General features: G+C 44.3%; 1 protein-coding gene across 9 annotated transcripts in view; it reads right to left on the bottom strand.

Annotated features, from left to right (window-relative positions):
- Positions 1-184: 184 nt before the first annotated feature.
- Positions 185-22,265, bottom strand: part of ATXN1 (ataxin 1) — a 428,550-nt gene continuing 406,469 nt past the window's right edge. For all 9 annotated transcript variants that reach the window (XM_019665723.1, XM_019665726.1, XM_019665725.1 and 6 more), the window contains 2 exons: positions 20,191-22,249; positions 185-6,353 (listed from right to left, as the gene is read on the bottom strand). In XM_019665723.1, the coding sequence (XP_019521268.1) occupies positions 5,823-6,353; positions 20,191-22,089 (2,430 nt within the window). In that variant the 5' untranslated portion in view covers positions 22,090-22,249 and the 3' untranslated portion in view covers positions 185-5,822. The remainder of the gene's footprint in view (positions 6,354-20,190; positions 22,250-22,265) is intronic.

Raw genomic sequence — 22,265 nt, 5'->3', positions numbered from 1 at the left:
AGCTGTCCAGTATCCACTGGCTGGCTTGATTTTTGGACAGACTATGACTCTTTTGAGAAGTTGCCCCACATTTATTTTGGCCTCGATATTAAAAAATTAAAACTAAAAAAAATGAGGCTTTTAAATTGAAATTCATGTTTTACCCCCCCATTTAAATGAGGTGTGGGGGGAAAGAAGGCTGAACTTTTTTTTTTTTTTTTTTGTCCTCATAATGAGTCCTATTTTATTGGTAGCTAGGATCCCTTGTTACAAACACTTCTTGTTCAGGATTATATTCTTTGGGTTTATTGGAACAGGAAGTGCTGAAAATGTCAAACATCATCTCTGAAGAAAAAGGAGTTGCAATGGCTTACGAGTTTAAACTAAGAAGGGAGCTCAGAGAAGTCCTTTCAGCATAGGAATGAACAGTGTTCTCAAATTGCAGAATACAGAGTGGCCCTCCCTCAGAAGAGGGCTCTATGTAACAAAACATAAAGGAAGCATAGGTATAGTTTAAGAGCCTTTTACGTAGTAATTCTTCCAGGCCATAACCATACAAATCTGATCACTTAGACATGACAAATTTCTATATACAAAAAAAAAAAAACAAAAAAAAAACCAAAAACATGTAACTTTCAACCTTTATGCTTTTTTTTTTTTTTTACAAACAAGGTATGAAACTCATTGTTTCAACAGATCCATATCTTTCAAACACTGAATGAATCATCTCGACATTCATTTTTCTTTTGTGCAATTTTTAAAAACATTACCTGTACTCCTCAAAGTGAGTGCTTCAAGAAATTTTTTTTCTTCAGCGTCTCAAATTAGGTGTACATTAAAAAAACAAAAAAAGAAAATCCCCACAAGGTCTAGTGCTACAAGAAAAGATCCTATCAGTAAGGTAACATATTTGAAGCGAGGTCATCTATGTAAGAAATCTCAGCTCCAGAGTAGAGATGTGCAAATTGTTTGGAGTTTCCCTATCAACAAACACAACACTGTCCGTGGAAAAGAGAGGAAACCAACCCAACACAATAGCATATGCATGTGCTTTATAAAAAAGTATATTCTCTATCTTTATTACTTGATGTTGTCTTAAAATTCTCTATTTCAGAAATTCTGGGTTGAAAACACAAAAGGGGAAGCAAAGGGCTCCACTCCACTTAAAAAAAACAACAAAAAAAACAATTCCCTTTTCTTTCATATCACCATCGAAGAAGCTGGATCGGGCCACGGAGACTGCTGGCCCTTTTTCACCTGGAATCATTACGGGTGACTGGGAAATAGGAAATGCAAAGGCTTTTAGGAGAGAACAGACCGCAGTTTGTTGAGCTGCTTGCGGTTCATGAAACAGTAGCCATGACGACCAACACAGCTCAAAAAGCCTGGCCTTCTGTCCTAAGAGCTCTGCTTCTCCACCCAAATCTGAAATAGCATGGCATTAGTGTCTTCAAAAAGCATTTGAGATTTTTCACTCTATGAAAGAAATAGGTTTCCTTAGTAGTCACAGATGTTAAAGGGTATTGTCAATTGTTTCCTTAAGAAACAAACAAACAAAATTCCAAAGCTACAACAACAAAAATAAATTTTGGCAACATATTTCAGTAAAGATCTAACTATGTGCAAAGAGTGGATTTAATGATTACTAGGAGCTACTGTTCATCGTGAACATGCAGCATTATATTGCAATCTATGCAGTATCTAAGGAGTAATCCACAAGACGCAGGAAATCCAAACATTCCTTGAAGTTGTACAACCCTACTCCAGAGCAGTCAAAGTGCTGCTTCTGGACACATCAGTGTACCACACACACGCCAGCCCCATCCCTGAGTAAGAGGTGTGAAAGGTTCCGCAGAGTTCCTTGTAGGGGAGAAGGAAGATGCTGCCACTTCCTGGTGGGGGGAAAAACCCAACACACTCACCTAACAAAAAACATAGGGTTACAATTCAGAGTTAGAAGTGGGATCAACAACAGCAATGAAGAAAAAAAAAAAAAAAAAAAAGCAAACCATCCCAAACCAAACTGGGTGAGTTGGGGAAAACAAAAAATTGACCAACATATAAAATGATCCTGAAAGTCCAAATGAAAATGCAATTTGGATTTCTGTTTTAAAAGATTTGAGGTAAGTGGCACCCATCTCTTTATCTCCCCCTCCTGAATGTGGCCCAAACTGAAATAATTCTTAAGTGAAATATTCTAAGGAACAGTCATTTCATATATTTAGAAATCCCTATAAAGAGAGGTTCTTGTTTGTTGGTTTCTTATTATTTTTTTTTCACCCTGACTGATTTCTTGGTGATTGTGTTCCATTGTAAACGCAAAAGGCCTGCTGTTATTAGTTTAAAAATGGAGAACAGGAAAGAGAGAACTAAAGGCGGCTGTCAGTAAATATTGCAAAGTGGACATAGTACAGAGGCACATGGCTGATCCTCGTACGCTGCAGGGCACCGGAGAATTTCTACGCCTGTCAGTGTTAGGTTTGCTACCCAGGAATGGTGACAAAGGCTGCTCTGGGAACCTCAGGCTTGCCGATATCTGCAAACAAGAGGAGGTTCCCTGTCCCCTGGATGTTCTTCCTATTTGAAGAGAAAGCTGCCACAGAGGAGTGGTGACCAGCGTTCACAGGTGGCCCCCTCCACAGCCTCTGGCCAGCAAGCTCAGAGTGCACGCACCTGTCAAGCCACACTTCCTGCCCAGGCCCAGAGGCATAGCTCAAAGTCTCAAGGTCACGGACCCGAGGACCGGCCTGCCCACTTTCAGAAAAGACGTGGAACATGGGTTGACCCTGGCTGTGTTGCTCCAGAGCGCGCCTTAGCAATGACTCTGCCTCCTTGCCCCCCACACTCCACCTTCACTATTCCTCGAGGTCACAGGGGGAACTGCAGCTCATCCCTTAGATCTCTTTTGCTTGCTCTTTCTGTCACCTGGTGACAGACACCTGGTGCTCCCGCAGGCTCCCACCCAGCACTCAGGATCCACAGCCGCAGGGGGAGAGCTTGCCGCAGGAGGCTCCTCTCCTCCTGGCTCTTTCCCTCCTGACAAGGAAAACGCCGAAAGGGCACAGAGTTTTAACTAGAGCACACGGATCAAACTCTATTGGCACAGAACGTATTGCACATGCTAAAAAAGCCAGAGAGTGAAATGGGACAACGTTTCGAAAGAGCCAATTCTCTTAGAATTCCTATACCTGAAATACAAGCACAAACATGATGACGATGTTCCTATTGCTCAAGCCATGTATGTTTTCCCATTTCAGAGTTGGTGTTGTGGATCCAGTTGGTTCAACACGCGAAGGAAGCCAAAAGGTGGTGGGTGTTTTTCTGAGTCCACATGAGTGGCTGTCAGTAGCGGTACAAAGGAGGACAAAGTCGCCGTGGCAGCCCCATATTCCTCTTACCATCAAAGGTTATAAAACAACAACAAAATCTAATAACTGCAAGTGCCCTGAGCAGAATATATGGAAGATTAAGCAAGTTCTCTGAACAGAAACGCTTACAAAAATACAGCACTAAATAAGCATTACGACTGCGAGAATGGGCCCACCCAGCTCTCTGCTAACATGCTGAGAGGGTAATAAATTTCGAAGAAAGTCAAGGACTGGTTCTAGTTATGCTAAATCTATTCAAATGTTTTTGGTACATCCCAGAAAATGGTTTATAAAAATCATTAGTTCTGGTGAGAATGAAATGTGAAGGACTACTAGATAGCCAAAATGTGGGTTGACCTTAGAATTTCTTTTTAAATTTGTGAAATGGAAGTACTATTTTCAATGGTAAAAGAAAAATGAGATTAAGCATTTGTTCAGACTAGTTGCAGCCATTCCAAGTAAGAATATTTAAAAATTTCTCCCTACTTATAAAACTTTTTTTTTAAAGCACTTTAAGATGCAAACCCAAAATCCACAAACAATATTTCAGATCTCTGGGAATGAAAGCTTTAAATTATGAAACACCTTTTCTGGGTTTGTACCAAACATTAAATCTTGATTTGATTTCAGATGAAAAAAAAAAGTCATTCTGAAAATAATAACACAGTAATAAAGTAAATTTGTTTTTTTTTTTTAAAAACTTGCTCACATATATAAATGTCTTTATGGAAAACTCTCTCAATGAATCTGAAGAAAATTCTCAGAGTTGTCCTGCTAAGACCTGGTTTTTGTTGACAGATGTGGTAGAAAGACCAAAATGAATTTTGAAAGGAACATAATCTTATAAAACGGCCTAGAATTTAGGCAGGTTAGAAAGTAAATTTGCTACATTTATTTATGCTCGTTCAGTCCCCCAAACCCTTCCCACAATGTTATTGGATAAAAACTGCAGGAATATCACACAAATTATAAACTCAAGATGTGCAAATTGCAAGGTTCTTTAAAAGTTCATCTTAAAAAGAAAAACACTGGACAAAAATGAGTATTCTCTTTTTCCATCCCTTTTCTCTCAGTTTCTCTGCCAGCTCTGCATATGCCTTTAATTTTTTCTCAAACATCAAAGTGAAAAGTGCCTTCCTGTCAGGCTGTACTTGGTGGTCATTCATTGTCACATACTAGTTCATAATTCACATTCATCGTTTTAAACCACATTGAAACTTTCGATATCTTGAGGTGAGAAACTCTGCAGAGCTGAAATGTAGTTACAGTGTTGAAAAAATGAAAGCAACTTAGTTTTTTTGTTTTTCTTCCCAAAGACTTTAAAGTGAGATACAGTACTTGTTGAATGATAGACCAAGATGCTTGGTAATAAAGTGTGAACAGCATTTTAAGTGCTTAGAGATAGTAATATATATGCTCATCTTCAAAATCTAATTCCTCACGTCACACTGGAATCTGAAAAAAGTGGCACCCGAGTTGTCCATAGTCATGAACTATAAACAGTACTAGAGTTAAAAGACAAAAAATTTGCAAACCCAATGTGAAGAGCTTCCGCTGCTCTCTGAAGGACAGTTTGTGTCTACTTCTTGGGAGCGAAGTCAATGCGATAACCTGATTGGTTTTCCTAACACTGCACAGAAATCAGAGTGGGTGTTCACTCTCCCACCCCCACTGCCCACCACCCCCATGTGGAGTGATGCAAACAGAGGCTGCCCTTTCCCCCAGACACCCTGGAGACATCACTGCACTAGTGAAGCAGAAACGAAATCCCACATGTGGCAGTTGCTCTTTAAAAAAAAAAAATCAGTGCAGTCAGGCCCCATAGGGGGAAATATATATCTATATGATTAAAAGTTGCTTTTATTGTAAAATATGTTGGAGGGAAAAAAATATGTTCTTTTACACAGTTAGCTTTCCATCGGCTGTCTGATGTCTTTCTAGGATGCCCTGAAGCTGGGTTCCTGATATTTATCTTGCACGTGAGAACCTCCTGAGGACGTACGTGTCTCTGGGCCTCCAATGCTGTGCTGAGAGCAAGAGAGAGCGAGACGGAGGGAGGCAGAGAGAAAAAGACCCTCACTCACTGTGGCACCCCTGCAGCCCTGCACGCACCCACCCCTGCAATTCCCTCCCCGTAGAACTTTCTCATGAAACCAGCAGAAGTCAGAGCCCAGTGGAGGCTTCTTTGCTGCTAGAAACGGCAGGCACTCTCAAGCCACATTCATCTCCACTAGGATGCCTGGCGCCTGGACTCGCCCTGTTCTGGCCCCCCCGCCCAGCCACTGACAGACGCTCGTGGAAAAAAAGCATATGCACCAGTCTTCCTGCGCAACACCAGCTGTAACTCTAATGACAAGGTTATAACAGAAACCTAAAGGAAGAGGATAACATGTAAATACTGTTATTTAGCCTACAGTACAGTAATCTGGATACAAATGATAAGGGAGGGCCAAATTTCCTTTCCCCAAACTGCCTCTACTTGCCTACATTAGACCGGCCTTCAATGCAAATCTTAACCTCCTGAGGAATTAGAGAAGGCTTAGGAAGAGTCAAAGGTGGCTCGTCTTCCGACTTCTCCAGTTTGCGGGTCTCCGGCGCCGACCACCTCCTCTTCCTCGTTGTCGTGGGCTTGCTGGGTTCTGTTTTGGTGAGCAAGGGCGCGGCAGGCAATCCTAGCTTTTCTGGAAACTTCAGTTCGCCGTTCTCAGAGAGCATCTGGGCACTTCCCTGATTGATCCCGTTTTCCTGCTCAGCATACCTGTGTCTACTGCCCATGAGGGTGTCGGTCTTTGAGTGCTTCAGCAGGACGCTGGAGGGATCCACAGGCTGGCCCTTTTTAACAGAGCCGTTCTTCAAATTCTTGAGGGTCAGCGAGATGCAGACATCCCCAACGGAGAGTTTGGAGCACGGCAAATCAAAGAGCTGGCTGGTTCTCTCTGGACAGCAGGATGACCAGCCCTGTCCAAACACAAAAAAAGGATACTCTACCAAAACCTCCACGCTGACCTGTGGGAACAGTGAGAGACAGAGAGAGGAAAAAGGAAACAAATGAAAACATTTTATTTTGGTTTCTTTTACACACACACAACATATAGCAGCTGAATGGAAACAGTAAGACTTAGCTCCACAAACCTCCTCCACCAACACACACACAAGAGGCTCTACATTTTCTGCTGTACCTATACTTGCCACATACAGGTGTTGGGCAGAAGCCAGGGAAAAACTGTCCAGTGTAAAAGTCCATTCAGTATTCAAAATATCATCTGACTGAGTGTTAGCTCTACAGATGGTCTCCGTTAAAACAAGTCAATCGACCCCCAAGGATGACAGAACATCTACTTAATGTTCAGTGCTGAGCAAGGCTCTGTGGGTGGCTCAAGCCCATGATACGGTCTCGTGCTTTCTTAGCGCACTGGACAAATGCTCTCATGTACAAAAGGGCTGATATGGATTGGAGTCAGACTGTATGTGAGCTCCACAAGGCAGGCACTCACGTGTACCACTGTATCCTTGGCCCCCCAAAGGGCATCTGGCACATGGCTGAAACTTAATATTTATTGGATAAATGAGTGTGTACTCTAGGAATTTAGGGTAGCCGAATCAGTGGGGGCTGGAGTAAGCAGGGAGGGCTTTCCCAGGACCCTGAAGGATAGGCAGGATTTTGAGAGGCTTGAGGGGAGGATGCAACTGAGAGAGGGTAAAATGGATATAGAGAGCTCAAGTACTTGACCCATTTATAAGGTCACGCCCCAGGTCCTCAAACCAGTCTCTGCATGTTTGAAAAACAAATATTGAAAGTGGGCAAAGCCCAGTATCTTTACAATAGCTGCCATTTTCTCCATGTCACTATATGCTGTGCGCTGTGCTAAGGAAATAAATTGAACAAGACAGTTCTAGTTCCAAAGGTGTTCACCATCAAATGGGCACAGGAATAATAGCTGCCAATCAATGTGGTAAGTGGGGTCATAATACTTTGCACAGTATTAAGTTGTAGGAGGACAGGGGAAAGGCATAGATCAGTTTGGAGAAGAGGTGAGTAAGGAAGTCTTCTTGAATGAGGATACGCCATGCTGAGTTTTTAAAAAAATAATGGGGTAAAAAATAATGGGGGTGGGGTAGAGGTAGCATTGCAAGGAAAAACATTCCTGGAAGTAAGGATATGTGAATAAGGGCAAGAAGGGGACAGTGTATATAGGGATTAGTAAACTGTCCACTGAAAGTCTTACTGATGCCATTAAGGCTGAAATGCACTTGAGGTTTTAATAGTTTCATCTTCATAGAAATTTAATTTCTTCAACTTTACGCTATACAAAAAGAAAGAAAAAAAAAACAATGAACTAGCTTAAAAAGTCAATTTTCAATGACTTTTCTAGAAGTAGTAGACCAGGTAATTTGAACCAACCCTCTCCCTGAGGACAACTAAATACTCTGAAACACACACACACACACACACACACTGGACAAAATGTAAAAACATATTTCTTATGGTACTAGCCAGAAAATAAGATGGTAGAAAAAAAAATCACTGGGTCAGGATCAGGAAAGGGTGATGGCCCACAGATTTGAACCTGTTGCTTGGGGCTAGTTTCCCGAGGGCATGTGCACATTCCAAAGTGGAGCAGTTGTGAAACCAAGTGGGCTTTTGGTAATTTCAAGAGCACGGGGATGGAGGATGAGCAAGGAATAGAGTACAGGGTACACTAAGCAAGGGTGCTCTCTGGTTAACCCCCTCTTTTGGGCTGTGGTCCCGAAGTGCTGTACTTTAGTGGTAAGGTGAACCAGAGCAGACAGGCCCTCTCAAGGACCGAGCTCAGATTTTAATCATCTTAGTCCCTAAAATTGGATTAAAGTCTTAAATTATTTCTACAAGTTTTCAAATAAAAGACATTCAATTAAAATGGGGGAAGGAGGTCCATGAACAGACCAGAATACATGAATAAAAACCAGCAGAAATGACAGAAAATAGAAACAGACCCACAGGGGCTTCTGATGTAGAGTCATCAGACATAGACTTTAAAATGACTACATTTACAATATTTAAGGAGATTAAAGACAAGCTTGAGGATCTTGGTAGAGAACTTGAATCTATTTTTAAAAATCCATGGAAATTCCAGCAAAAAATACATGCACTAAAATAAAGAATGTGATGGATTTTCCAATAGAATAAGCATGATTGGAATTATTGAACTGGATTCTTTAATTAGCGCTTTATAAGAAACTATGCAGGATGAAATAAGGAGAACACAAGATGGCTAATAACAGAGGGAAAGGATAAGGCACCTAGAGGACACCTTGAGAAGATCTAACAGACAGAATCTGAATCCTATAAGGAGGAGAAAGAGAGATCATAGTGCAGAAGGAGTACTTAAGGAGATAATGGCTAAGAATTTTCTGAAACTGATAAGAGACAATAAGCTACGGATTCAAGAAGGCCTAACACCCCCAAGCAGGAAAAATAAAAAGAAATTCTCACCTAGGCAGGTCATAGTTTAACTGCTGTAAACCAGAGACAGGAATCTGAAGAGCCTTCAGAACAAACTATACATGATCTCCCAATAAGCAGCAATTAATCATATAGTAGGCTTCTCAATAAAAATAATGGAAGCTAGATGACAACGGAATATCTTTAAAGTATTAAAGAAAAAGTGCCAACCAAGAATTCTATGTCAAGCAAAAACATCCGAGAACGAAGGCAAGATAAAGACATCTTTCAGTCAAATAGTAACTGAGAGAATTCACCACCAACAGATCTACACTAAACAAAATGCTAAAGAGTATTGTTTAGGTAGAGGAAAATGGAAATTAGGTGGAAGTTTGTAGATGCAGGGAGGAAAGAAGGACAATGAAAGTGGTAGATATGTGGTGAATCAAAAATAGTATTGACTGCATACAATATTAAAAATGCTCTGTTGACTTTTATACCTAGGCACACATACACAAACACATAAATAATTCAAATACTTCCCAAAACATAAAAAGCAGTAATTTTTTATCTAATTTTCATAGTTTGTAGCTTTTCCATTTAATCTACAGTATCTTTTTTGATAACTATGATTGATCTAGTTCTAGACACACTTCTTTAATTATATGTTTTATTTGCCCCATAAAAGACATGTGTTTTTATTAGAAGGAATAACTAGAGTGAATTGATATGGAAGCCTATTACTATACTGTGTGAGCCCATATAAATAAATGTACATATTATCTGGGGACAATTTTCATAGTTCTGGGTTATTTTAATAATGTCATGAGAGCTAAAATTTTTGGAGTGCTTACTGTCTGTCAGACATTCAGGTACAAACTTCACCACAAGCATTTTGTTTCATGCTCACAGTATACTAGTGAAAAAAGCACTGTCGTTCCAATTTACAAATAAGGAACTATAATAATCTCAGAGAGAAAAAAATCACTTGCTTAATGTCACAGCTAGAAGCTGATTGAATTGGGATTTAATCCATCTCTTTGGCCCCCCAAACGCATTTTTTTTTCTTACACTCCTGATCTCTGCCTCTGTAAATAAAGATACTATAATACCACCAAAAGAGATGAACTTGACATTCCCACTACTCCCAACAGTGGTGAATGCTACTGGAAATAAATAGGACCCAACAGCATGAACTCATGGATTTGTTTCATGGCACAGAATATTGTGAAATAGTGTTTGCCTTACATCTGCTCATACAATTCTAGCGTCCCCATATGAGTGTGTGACAAGGCTGCTATTCAAGTACAGAACTAAAGTTATATGACACACACACATTTGTATTTGTACATATACATCTGTACAATCATACTTGTAAGTTACAGATGGGGATGCCCACTGAATTCCAAGTGTGAGGACCAACCTGGAGCTGGCTCCAAAAATCCTGTCCCAAACCTCTTAAGAGCCATTGACATCACAAGCTCAGCAGAGGAACAAATCCTACTTCAAGTGGGGATTGTTTAGCTGTATTTCCAAGTCATAAAAACTAAATTCTTAAGTGTAAATATCTCAAGACTCTCTACCAGGCTGTTTGCTCATCCCTGCCTAACACCTAACAGAAGTCACATGGTGTTCACGATACTAGAAGCTCTATTTGCAAACACATTGGCCTTTTTTGGCTCTGCATGTTCCTCTATGACCCCCTGAGTTGGACAGTCTGTCTCCTTGCTGACAGACAGCCCAATGTCTGCCAGTGGACAGGTTCTGGGTGTGGGAGCCATACTGTGCACAATTCTCAGAGCAGCCAATATTTCTTGCTCTGAGAATAACATCTACTGTATCTTCATACACAAGTCAATCTGAAGACTTTCACATGTTATCAAGTATCTGTAGACTCATTAAAGAAGAAATGTTTTCTAGGCCTTTATAACAGGTAACATTACTAGTTACTCCAAAGGCTATGATGTAGATACATGTGCTTCCCATTATATATACCATAATGTTTTGGGGCATTTTAAATACCCTTTATTACTCCCTCATCTCAAAACTCCAAAGACCGGTCTTAGAATTAAATACCGTGAGATGGTCTGTAGCTTGAACAGCTTACCTAAATATTCATGGGAAAAAAAAAAAAAGCGATGAGGGGAAAGAATATTTAAAATACTGGTATGCACTTTAGAGCTAAAAATAATGGAATTTATTTTAACCTAAATAGGTTTGGGAAAATCTATTCCACCACTTCAAAGGCATGCCTTTGTCTCTTCTTCCTAAATTCTGTCTTTGTCTCCTCCCAAAAGAGCTCTGCCATCCTGGGAAGAGATGCCATACCCACACATCCTCAGGTGTGTCCATGCAAGTTAGGAGAGAAAGATTACTGAGATAATCTGATCGCTGTAAGCAGTGTACTGGATAGCTCAGGCCAAATGTTATTTTTGTCCTTACTAATTATTTATCCGCACAAATATTTATCCTCAGATATTTTCCTCCTTCCTAATTATGTAGCCTGAATTACCTCAGATAATGCACTTGTTTTGGTTTGCACATATGTAAACTAAAATAAGTTTTTCCCCTTTCTTTGGTGAAAGTTAAACTTTCGTTACACATGTCTCAGATAAGCACATAAAGTATTCATAACAAATCTGTTTTTATTTTATAATTAGGTTTGTCAGAAGACATAAACATTCTTAAAAGGTTAACTGATCATTAACAGTTAATGAAGGATTAAATTAGAAGATAGGATTTTTCAGTGAGAATTTATATGGTTAAGTCTGTCTGCTTGAAAGTCCCTTAGAGAGGAGCCTTATCTACCTCAAAACACGCCATCAATGCCGATGGGTACTGTTTTGGACATGAAACAAAGCTGGTGGGATTTTGTGACATGATGTTACTTTAAGCTGGAACAGTAAGTCTGTGAATTCCTTGAATTTGAGACCCATGTGGATCTCTCTTATGGAGCTGAGAGTTTCCAAATATTATTGATCAAGTGTTCACACTCCAGGTTTTGCAGCTTTAATAAAGTTCAATAAGGAGCACTGAGTACCTGCTAAGTGTTAGGGACTATAGAAGGGTACCTATTGTTTAAGACCTACTTCTTGAATCAATGGGGAGACAGAATAGGCATGCAAAACAAGTAACTTCATGAGGGCATATCTGGATACTGGCCACCATGTTATGTGATGATGTCCACTTGTATATCTATTGATAATTCAAATGTAATGTATCCAAAATGGACCTGCTGATATGCCCCCGCCCACTGCACCTCCTGTGTTCTTATCATCTCCATGAATGGCACCCCATTCTTCCACAGGTTCAGGTAAAGGGTCTGGGAATCATACTTTACTTGGCTCTTTCTCTCCTCCCACACTCATCCAACTCACAGAGCAAATCCTATCTGTCCTCTCTTCCAAATATATCTAGAATGAGACCATTTCTCACTGTCTCCACCACCACTGTACTAGCCCTGCCAGCTTCTCACTGGAAGAAAAAGCCACCATGAACGAGTCCATCATGGTCTGCATGCTACCCCTGCTCACTGCACTGTGGTGACCCTGGTCTCCCTGTCGGGCAGTTTACTCCACTTGTAACTCTGGGTCTGTACATCCACTATTCCCTAGGTTTGGACTCCTTTTTTGTCCTGTGCACTGTCACCCCCTGTTCCCTTTCTCAGAGAGCTCCACTGATGACCCTATTTAAAATACCACCCCTATCCCTAGTTTTCCTACCCTCTCTATGCTGCTTTGTTTTTTTTCCCATAGCACTTACTATCTTTTGATGCATTATTTTTTAATTTTTTTACTTACTTACATATTTGTCTGTTTCACCTCTTTCCCCAAACTCCCACAAGACTGTACACGCCATGAGGGCTGAAATATTATCTGTTTTGCTTATCCTTCTATCCCCAGCATGTAAGAAATAGGTACTCAGTACAAATCGGAAACAATAACCAGTTCTGTGTTTGCCTTCCATCTACACTGCAACGGTATCACTGGCCAACAGAGGTCAATGTTTAGACGCTGAGAGGCTCTGCGTGTCCTTGTTTCTTTTCACCAGCTAGAACTAAATTGGGTATACAGTCCACCCAGGGAGAGGAACAGCACCTTCCTCGGGTCCGGCTCACCCCCTAACAGGCAGTGTTCTGGGCTGAGCCGTAGCGGCCTCACTCAGCATTCCCCTGTCAGACGCTGAGCTCATTGAGACTTCTCTCGATTCTTGAGGTTCCTTTTTGCTATTTCAGCTGTGCTAGTAATCATTATGATCTTGTGGGGGGCTCGAGCGGTCTCTGATTAAACCCCAATGAACGAACATATATTCTTGGGGGGCAGTACCATATAAAACCCAAGCACGTTATATAACTCCTGGCAGCTCAACATAGCCCATTTTTTCATCCCATAAATACATCCTTTTCCAAATACTTTAAGCGGTCTGTAGGATGAAATGTGAGCATGAATAGCCTGTGTCCTTATGTCAGCTTGAAGCCCGTCTGTCTTTCATCTCTGGATGCCTTGTAGCCAGTGCCTCTCTTTTTAGGGGCAGATCACCTCTCATCCTCCTCCGCTCCCCGCCCCCCTCCTGCTGCTGCAGACACACCCACCTGCTCACCAGCGCTCCCATGAGAAATCTGCCCACCTCTCCCTCTCTCCACCCCTCCAAGCCAACTCCTCTAAAACCATCATCTCCAACTTCTATCCAGGGAGGGGGAACTGAGACATTAAGACAACACATCTGGGCTGATAATTACTTATTCAATGTCACCTTCCTGGTCTGGCTAATGACTGATTTTTATGATCATTCTTTGCTCTTCTGTGTATAAGTTCAATAAAATACCTTTAACTACTTAGTAACTATTGTATCTAAACACTGTATGAAGATACACATATTTATGCTGTTTGAGTGTATATTTCAATCTTAGATTGGTGTTATGTCTATATACACACATATGTACATATCACTAAAAACAAGATCTAAAGAAACAAAACGTCTGTTGTTGAAATGTCTCCCATTCCTTCACAAGAATCCTTGTTTTCACAAATGTGAAGGGCATCTGTTTTACAAAACATTTTCACTTGATACTACCCCAAGTGTACCAATTGTTTCTATCCGGGAGCAATGATATCTCTCAGAAACTGGGTTTCAGTGACTATGTCTTGCTTTTGGTGAAATTATGAAATTGGGAATACCTAACTTTGTGTGCAAGTGAAATTCTTGACCCTGTTTCACCTGTAGAGAAAAGCGAGTCTGCTTTCCTTGAAGGCCAGCTTACATGACTACATTCTCAACACCAAGGACATCAGAAAACCCTGGAACGATGATTAAAGGGCTAAGCAAGACACCCTTTACGCCCGTGTTTAAATATCATTAATAAAAAGTCACAGCTCTTCAGTAGAGTATAAGGATATCTGTGAGGGTTCTGATTAAGACATTTAATCATGTTCATGCTAAGCCTGACTCAACCCTTGGTGGACGTGTTTCAGGGCTGTTCAGTAAACCCCACATCCTTGCGCAGAGACGCCTCCAAACACAAATTCCCAGTGACAAGTTGCGTTCTTCTCACACATTGTCACATGGCTCCTTGTGGGGAGGCCCGGTTAGGACTTGCTCAGCAAGCGACTGGGGCAGCTCTCAGGCACACAGATTCCATCTTGGGGTCTTAAAATGTGTGCCTTAAAGAACAACCACCTTGTTCAGTGCTATAAAGAAGTGAGCTATCAAAGCCACAGAAAGACATGGAGGAACCTTAAATGAATATATTACCAAGTGAAAGAAGCCAGTCTGAAGAGGCTACATACTGTATGAGTCCAGCTATATGACACTCTGGAAAAGGCAGAACTGTAGAGACAAAAAACGATCAGTACTTGCCAGGGCTTTGGGACGGGGGTGTGGGGTGGTGGGGAGTATGAGTAGGTGAAGCAGAAAGGATTTTTAGGGTGGTGAACCTATTTTGTATGATACTGTAATGCTGGATACATGACATTATACATTTGTCAAAATCCGCAGAACGCACAGCACAGATTTAGTTAATAACAATGCGTCATACCGGCTCATCAATTGTAACAAATATATGACACAAATGCAAGATTTGAATAATGGGGAAAACTGTGTGTGTCTGGGAACTCTGTGTACTTCCTGCTTAATTTTTTTGGTAAACCTAAACTACTTTAAACAACAAACTTTACTTTAAAAAAGCTGTAAGCAACAGAATCTGCTTCAATAGTACATATGAGATCACCTAGTTGGGGGACTCGTATCACACAAAGGCTGAAGGAGAGCATCTTCATTTTTTTCTTTTGGGGGTACACACACACACACACACACACACACACACACACACACACACACACCGTGGTTTGATACCGTTTCACCGCTAGAGCCTTTCTGGCATTAGAACTGAGAGGAGCATTATCACCAACTGGACCACAGGCCCAGCGCTGGGCTTTGTGCACAGGGCAGTCACTATCACTTTTTTGATACATTAGGATTCATTTCCACTAGGCCCTGCATGTGAAATGCTGGCATGTGGGTTTGCTTTGGCTGCTCAGGGACTATACAGGCTTATGTGCTGCTTTCATGAGGGCTTTGGCTATTTTTAGGCACCAGCTAATCCATTAAATGCATAATGCTGCCACTGATGACTCACAGAACACAGCAGTCAAATTAAAAAATAGTGGAATGAAAGAAAAGCCATCGGTAAACGTGCAGTAAGCACATCATTATGACATGCTGTACGAGTGTACGCATCCACACACACACCTAGGACAGCTGGGAGGAGGAAATGGCACTGAATATTAAGCAGTCACCAAGGAGGTAAAAGGGAAGCAGTCACCGCAGGAGGATCAGGGAAGCGACAGACAGCCCTACTAACATAAGGAGCTCGGCAGTTAGGAAAGAAGCAGTCCAAGAAATGTGTCGCCCAAGAGCACTGTATAAATAAAATTTACTAAAATTTTACTGAGCAAATTTCGTATACTTTTCAGAAAAGTTGAGGCCTGGGGGGCATGAGCTAGAGGGATGGGGAGCTGCTCACAGAATACTGTTTGCCCGATGGAAGCCGAAGGCCCCCCAGGTGGGGCTCTCCCAGAGGGCACCCCAACAAAAGGCCCATGCACCTATCTCTGTGGCAGTCCTTTACTGATGCGGAGGGCTGGACCACCAACCCATCCCTCCAGTTCAGCTCAAGCTCAGAAAAACACAGCACGCACAGTATGGCTGCTCCTGGGCCATTCATAGGAATACGCCACAGGAATACAGGCAGGGTGAAAATGGCTTAACGCACTCATTAGAAAAGTTCAGCCTTCTTTCTAGGCTTTTCTAGACTGTCTCTCCTTCCATACATTATTTTTAGAGCCTTTTTTTCTTTTATTTTTCAGAAGCTAACTGTTTCCCTTCTCAGGGTCAAATCCACCTAAGTGAAGCAGGGAAGGGAAACTAACATTGTCAAGGGCCTACTATGTGCTGCATATTGTGCCAGAGTTCCCTTGAATGCATTTTCTCTAATTCTTACAACCCTCATAATTCTCACTATGTACGCGGGAGGCTTAGACATAACTTGCACGATAAATTATTCATGCAATGATTTGTAAATGACTTGCACAAGGCCCCAGTACTACCCAACGGTGGAGGATAGATTTAGACTTAGGTCTTTTGGGGTCTAAGCCTCGCATTTTCCTACCAGCTAACCTGCTTCCTACCCAAGCAAGTGAGGTCCCAAGCTCTTATGCAGCCCACGCTCATGCTATTGCCTGGGGTCCCTTCTTGTACTCGCCACAGACGTATGGGCTCAAACTTGGAGACGATAAAGTGGATTCTATTTAGGAATGAGGCCCACGGAAGGGATTCTGCTGTCTGTTGAGACTCTCAGCCAGAATCACCAGGGCAGAGAGGATGGCTGGGGGAAGTCGTGACTTGCTCCCTCCTGGGGTGGGATGTGCTGCCTGTCCTTTAATAGAAGAGGAAAGAGACTGCAGAGTGGCCACAAAGAGGCTTCGTGTGGAGCATATAGTTGTAAGGGACAAAACCTGGAATTCCCATTTGTTTCTCACAGCAGCTGGGTGGGGGAACTGGGGTGCAGAGAAATGCAGCACTGGGTATGGCAAAGCCACAGGGATGGTGACGAATATGTGAAAGTATTTTTCTCCTACACAGCTTCGTCTGGAGCTTCAGCTGGAAACACTGGAGGCGTCTTTGCACAATAATAATTAGAAATTCAGCTCCTTAAAAATAATCACCAAAAAACCCCAAAAACCCAAACCCCAAAAAACCCCCTCCATTTTATACAGGCTGGCTTTAGTTCCCGCTAGGTCCCCTCTGTGGATCATTAGCACGAGGTCAGTAAAGGTTCCCTTTATGGCCCCTGCTGGTTTTTGGTAGCCAACGCTGATAAATTGCACAAAGACTGTTCTGCAAGGACAGGAAGGGAAGCAAACGATTACAAAACAAGGATGCCCAAGGTATTACCAGGTATAAGGTGAGAAAAACGGCAGCTCTGAGAGGTAAAACACCCGTCTCCGCAGCCTCCACAGCCGACCAGGACCCAGGCTCGTGGCTTTCTCTACACCATGCTACCTTCCCCGGGACGCCCACAGCAGGTTTTATGAGGTCACGCTTCCCTGTGGTTCTCCTTCCAGGTAGGCTTTATGCCCAGAGTCATAAAGCCATCTGTTGTGCAAAACCTAGCCCTTCTCCCACAATTTTCCTAATCAAATTTGTGATTTTGCTAATTAAGTTAAACAATTTGCACATTTCTAATCTCCCTGTGGGTGTGAGTGTTAGCGATTCCTAACCAATAGAGAAGACAGGGACTGATTCTTCAGGCCAGGGGAAAAACTCCTCCCAGAGACACAATCACACCTGGAAGCACTCTGTCCGTGGAACGCAAATTAAATCCAGATATTAGTTCTCTTTCTCCCGTCCTCTCTCCCCCCATCTCTCTGATTCTCCACTGATTCTGTTCCCATCACTTGTGGCAAACACAGCTGGTGGAGTATTTTCACTGTGATGATGTCAGCTTGTTTCTGATAGGCTTCTCGGTAAAGCGACAAATCATTGGTTGTGTCAGGGCCTTGCACTTTGTTCCTATCACAGCCCTCTCACCAATCTTTGCAGAAACCCTTCCCAGCATGCAGCATGGCCACACAGGGGCTGCCCTGACAGACCTGCAAACAGGCTGTGACAAATATGCTACCTTCTAATTTGCACCTTGGCTGTCAGCAAAGAGACTAGTAGTCTGCCTACGGGAAGGAAATGAGACTTGGCCTGGAAGCCAATTTCTCTATCATTTAAGCGTTCATTCTGCAAAGTATCAAGCAGGGAAAACACACAGAGACGCTTCCTTTCTAAGACCTGCCAGGTCCATTTGAAACCTAAAGAGGCCTGTGAGCTCTGGTCTGAGAGGCTGTGAGGGCCTTGGGGATGCTGCCCAGAGCTAAAGCTGCTCTTTATTCTCAAGTTGAAAGAGATGCTGGTAAGGAACCAGTAGCATTTCAAAAATCACACCTCTTTCCATGCCTACTTCTGGGCACACTAATGCTTTAGGGATTAAAAAAGTACCATGAAAAACACATTTACTTTTCTTTCTTGTTTATTTTCCATGCTTGACCTGGGGTCTGTTAAAAGAAAACTTTGCAAGAGGGAACTTTTTATTTTTTTTTCTTCCTACTAGGACCCACCTCAAACGATGGAGGGAGGCTGGAGCAAGGAGCAACTACAGATGGGTAATGAGTTCTAAATCATGATGCCATTAAAAAAAAAATCCTGACTTTTGTTCTTTTTCTGAATCAGAGCTTTGAAAAAATATTTCTTGGGCCTTACCAAACACTCTACACCTACAGTGACATCTCACCATAAAAAGTAAAAGTAGTATTTGGGGCTAAGCGCTTTTGGCAACGCAGGCTCCCTGACATTGTGCAAGATCCCACATCCGGTCATTCACAGGAAGTTCTGGAAAAGACTGTGGAAAATTGGACTCCCCTCCACCTCAATGATCTTCTAAAAATATACTTAAAACAATTCAAACCATTAACTAGTTGGTCTTTTATGTTTGTTTTATTTTCTGTGAACGCCCCAACTATCAGCTAAGCCACAACCCTTTTCAGCTCAAACTTAAAGGAGGCGCTGTCACATCCGAGTGTTCCAGTGTCCGGTGGAAACATTCTCAGAGAGTAGGGCTCTATAGCCAGGAAAGTTCCCAGCTTGGGGGCCAAACCTGTTTGACTCAAGCAACCTGGGCAATGAAGTTGCTCTTTCATATAAATGGGCTATGGGGTAAATGTGTTCAAGAGAGTCAAGAGACTGGAAAAGGGTGGATTGAAGGAGCCCGGGGAAATGAAGAGACTTAATCATAGTCCTAGTTTTTAACATGACTTAGTCTGGCTACATCTGACCCTCAGGGTTCCTATTTACCACGAGCCCAGGAGAGCACCTGGGACAGCCCTGACTTCTCGGATTGTATTAACCATGCTTTTTATTTTCTGTGTCCTGATGCTTTGACATCTGGAGGCCTTGCTGACTCTGGAGGGGCTGCTCCTCTCAGGGTTAGCGAATTCTTACAGGTAGCAACCAACTCTCCTGGGACAGTGACCTTCATATACAAAACACCCACCCACACTGCCAACCACCTCCTCTTAAAAGGCTCTCAAACTCCAGGCCACTGCCCCCTACTCTAATCACCTCACAGCAGGTACCAGGCAATCAGAGACAGAGCCCACTGAAATTTCTCAAACTAGCCAGTCCTAAACGTGCTTACCCTACCTCACCCATTCCACCCCACAGAAACCACAATAGAGGTTCTTGCCCATGATTTCTCCCCACTCCCTCTGCCTCCTGACTGACACTGGTGCTTCCCCATGTCATCCTGCATGGTGTGTCCCTTCGTGGGATCTGTGAGTATAGTAAACTCTGTTTTCAATGGCTGTTTGTCTCCTCATCTGTCCGTCCTGCCATACCTAAATAATAACAGAACCTGAATTTTATAACACAGGCGTTGGCATGGGATGTGGTGACTCTGGGCATCTAATGTCCTCACTGGACCAGCACTGTCTCTTCCTGATGGAAAAAAAAGGGTAGAAGGACCTTAGGCCCTGCAGCCTTTCTGAATCAGGTTCCCATCTGAACCATAGAACAAGAACATACCTTAAGTGATGTTTTTCTTATATTGTCCTGAGAATGGTACTTGACTAGCCCCCCTCTAGATGCAGAGAAGTTAGTTCACTACGAGCAGCAGATGTCTTAGGGCATTAGGGCTTATTTCTCTTAGAGAACATGGCTGGGTAAGACTCAGAGTCTAAAGTCTGGGTATAAATGAAAACCTTTAATTTTTCCCACAGCAAGGACGAGTCTGCCTCCTGGAAGAAGTGCATCCTGCCAGGAAATGATGCAGGCGTGTGGTGGGGTGTCCCCCTGCCTGTGTGTGACCTGGGTGAACATTACCTGTGCCCGGTGCTCCCCGACGGCGAACTGGATCACAGCGACGCCCGGGCTGTGGCTGTCCTCAATTCTCTCCACCGTGCTGGAGTCGATTTTCAGGTCGTTGCTGATCTCTGCACTCTGGATGAAGTCTTCGGTTTTCAAGTCCTCCACCTTCTTCAGCTCCCCATTGGCCAACTGGATGATGGAGCCTTTCATGAAGTAGGGGGGCAGTGTGGGGGGGGCCACCGCTGGGGAGGCCACGGACTGCACCACCGGCAGGTGGATCTGGGCCTGCACCATGGCTGGGTAGGCGGCCTGGGTGACCAGGGCCTCTGGGCTGAAGTTCTCGCTCTTGGGAAGGGCGGTGGTGACGAACGTGTGAGGCACTGCTGCAAACTGGGGCGACGAGGTGACTATCGCAGAGGCTGCTCCCGACCCCTCTACGTCAGCACTGCCAACTGGGATGAGCAGAGGCTGGGTGCCCGGGATGACCAGGTGCTGGGGCAGGCTGCCCGCGTATGTGATCGCTTGCTGCTGGCTGCTCAGGTACCCGATGACAGGCGGCTGAGTCCCCGCGTAGAAGGCCGTGGCTGGCAGTCCAACTGGGAGTGGCTCCGAAGCACTATGTGTGGTCTGAATGACAGTATGGGGTGACAGCGTGGCAACGGAAGCGGCCTTCACGCCTTCGGGGCCCAGAGCCTGTTGCGGTGAGAGCGCATATGATCGGTGCCCCGGCTTCCCTAAATGTAGGCCGCCTTTGTCGTTGAGGGTGGAGGGCGAGGCCTCGCGGTGCGTGACCTGCTGCACTTCCGAGTCAGCTGTGGGTGTGTTGCTGTTGGGCAGGACCATCACAGAGGCCCGGACCCCTGAGGAGTCCCGACCGCCATACTCGGCGGGGCCAGGGTGGACGACCACGTGCCGGGACTCGTATGGGTGAGGAGCTGGCTTGCTGCTGGCCTTCACCAGGCCCAGGTCTGCTGAGGTGGGAGCCCCGTACCTCCGGCCCTTCTCCATCTCCCCGTTCAGGATCTCCTTGGCCTGCATGGCCTGCTGCAGCCTGCTGCTCTCAGCTTTCTTGGTGGCCTCCCGAGTAACAAAGTGGCTGCCAGAGTCGGTGTATTGCACTACGACCTGAGGGGAAGGCCCCAGGGTAAGCGTGTGTGGGATCATCGTCTGGTGGGGGTGGAGGTGGACGGGGATGGCTGGCGGAGAGGCTGTGCGCCCAGCGTTCTGTGGAGAGCTGGCAATGTGGACGTACTGGTTCTGCTGGGTGGGTGGTGGGGACCCTGGCGCGATGAGCCCCGGAGTCCTGCCTAAGTGCTGCTGCTGCTGCTCAGCCTTGTGTCCTGAGGCTTGGCTCAGACTGCCTATGTTGGCCAGCAGAGTGGAATAGGCCTCCAGCTGCGAGCGCTGGGATGGAGTGGTGGCCCCTGCGGCAGAGGCCACTGCACTGGTGACTGGGCTGGCCGTTGGGGAGATCAGCTGCGAAGGGATGAATCCTGCGTAGGGCCCGCTGTACTGGGAGGACCCAATGAACTGGAAAGTGTGCGGCAGGTGAGCGTACTGCACGGGCGACACCGGAGTCCCTGACTGCGGGGGAGGGTACACCGTGGGCAGCGTGGTGGTCGCCGGGACAGACCTGGGTGCGCTGGGCGGGGAGTAGTCCAGCCCCGCGGACAGCGCTTTGTGTAAACCTATTCCCTGTTGTAAACCAAGCTCCACTGAAGTCGCCGCCGGGCCATGCCTCCCGCCCCCGTGGCCTCGCGCACCAGGGTTGCCTGGGAGCCATGCCACGCCCTCCGCCCGGTGGTTGTCGCTGGGCAGGACCGTGGCCTTCTCCTCAGAAGGCCGGCTGGTGGCGGGGATCTCGCGCTTCTTGGGAGGCAGGCATTCGTTGCTCCGCTCTTGGTTGGATTTCATTTTTCGCCGTCCCCCTTCCACGGTGACTGTTTCACTGTCTAGCTGGCTCTGATTTTAGTCTGATAAATGGAAAGTCACATTTGATTTCTGTAGGGGATCCAGGCTCTTCATGAGGAATCATCTCCCCGTGGGTGCGATCCGCCAGCAGCAGCTCTGGAATCTGGGAAAAGGAAGGG

This window comes from Hipposideros armiger, unplaced genomic scaffold (assembly GCF_001890085.2).
Source record: "Hipposideros armiger isolate ML-2016 unplaced genomic scaffold, ASM189008v1 scaffold_449, whole genome shotgun sequence".
NCBI lineage: Eukaryota > Metazoa > Chordata > Mammalia > Chiroptera > Hipposideridae > Hipposideros > Hipposideros armiger.
The sequence above is the reverse complement of the archived record's forward strand: the minus strand, read 5'-3'. Positions and strand labels throughout refer to the sequence as shown.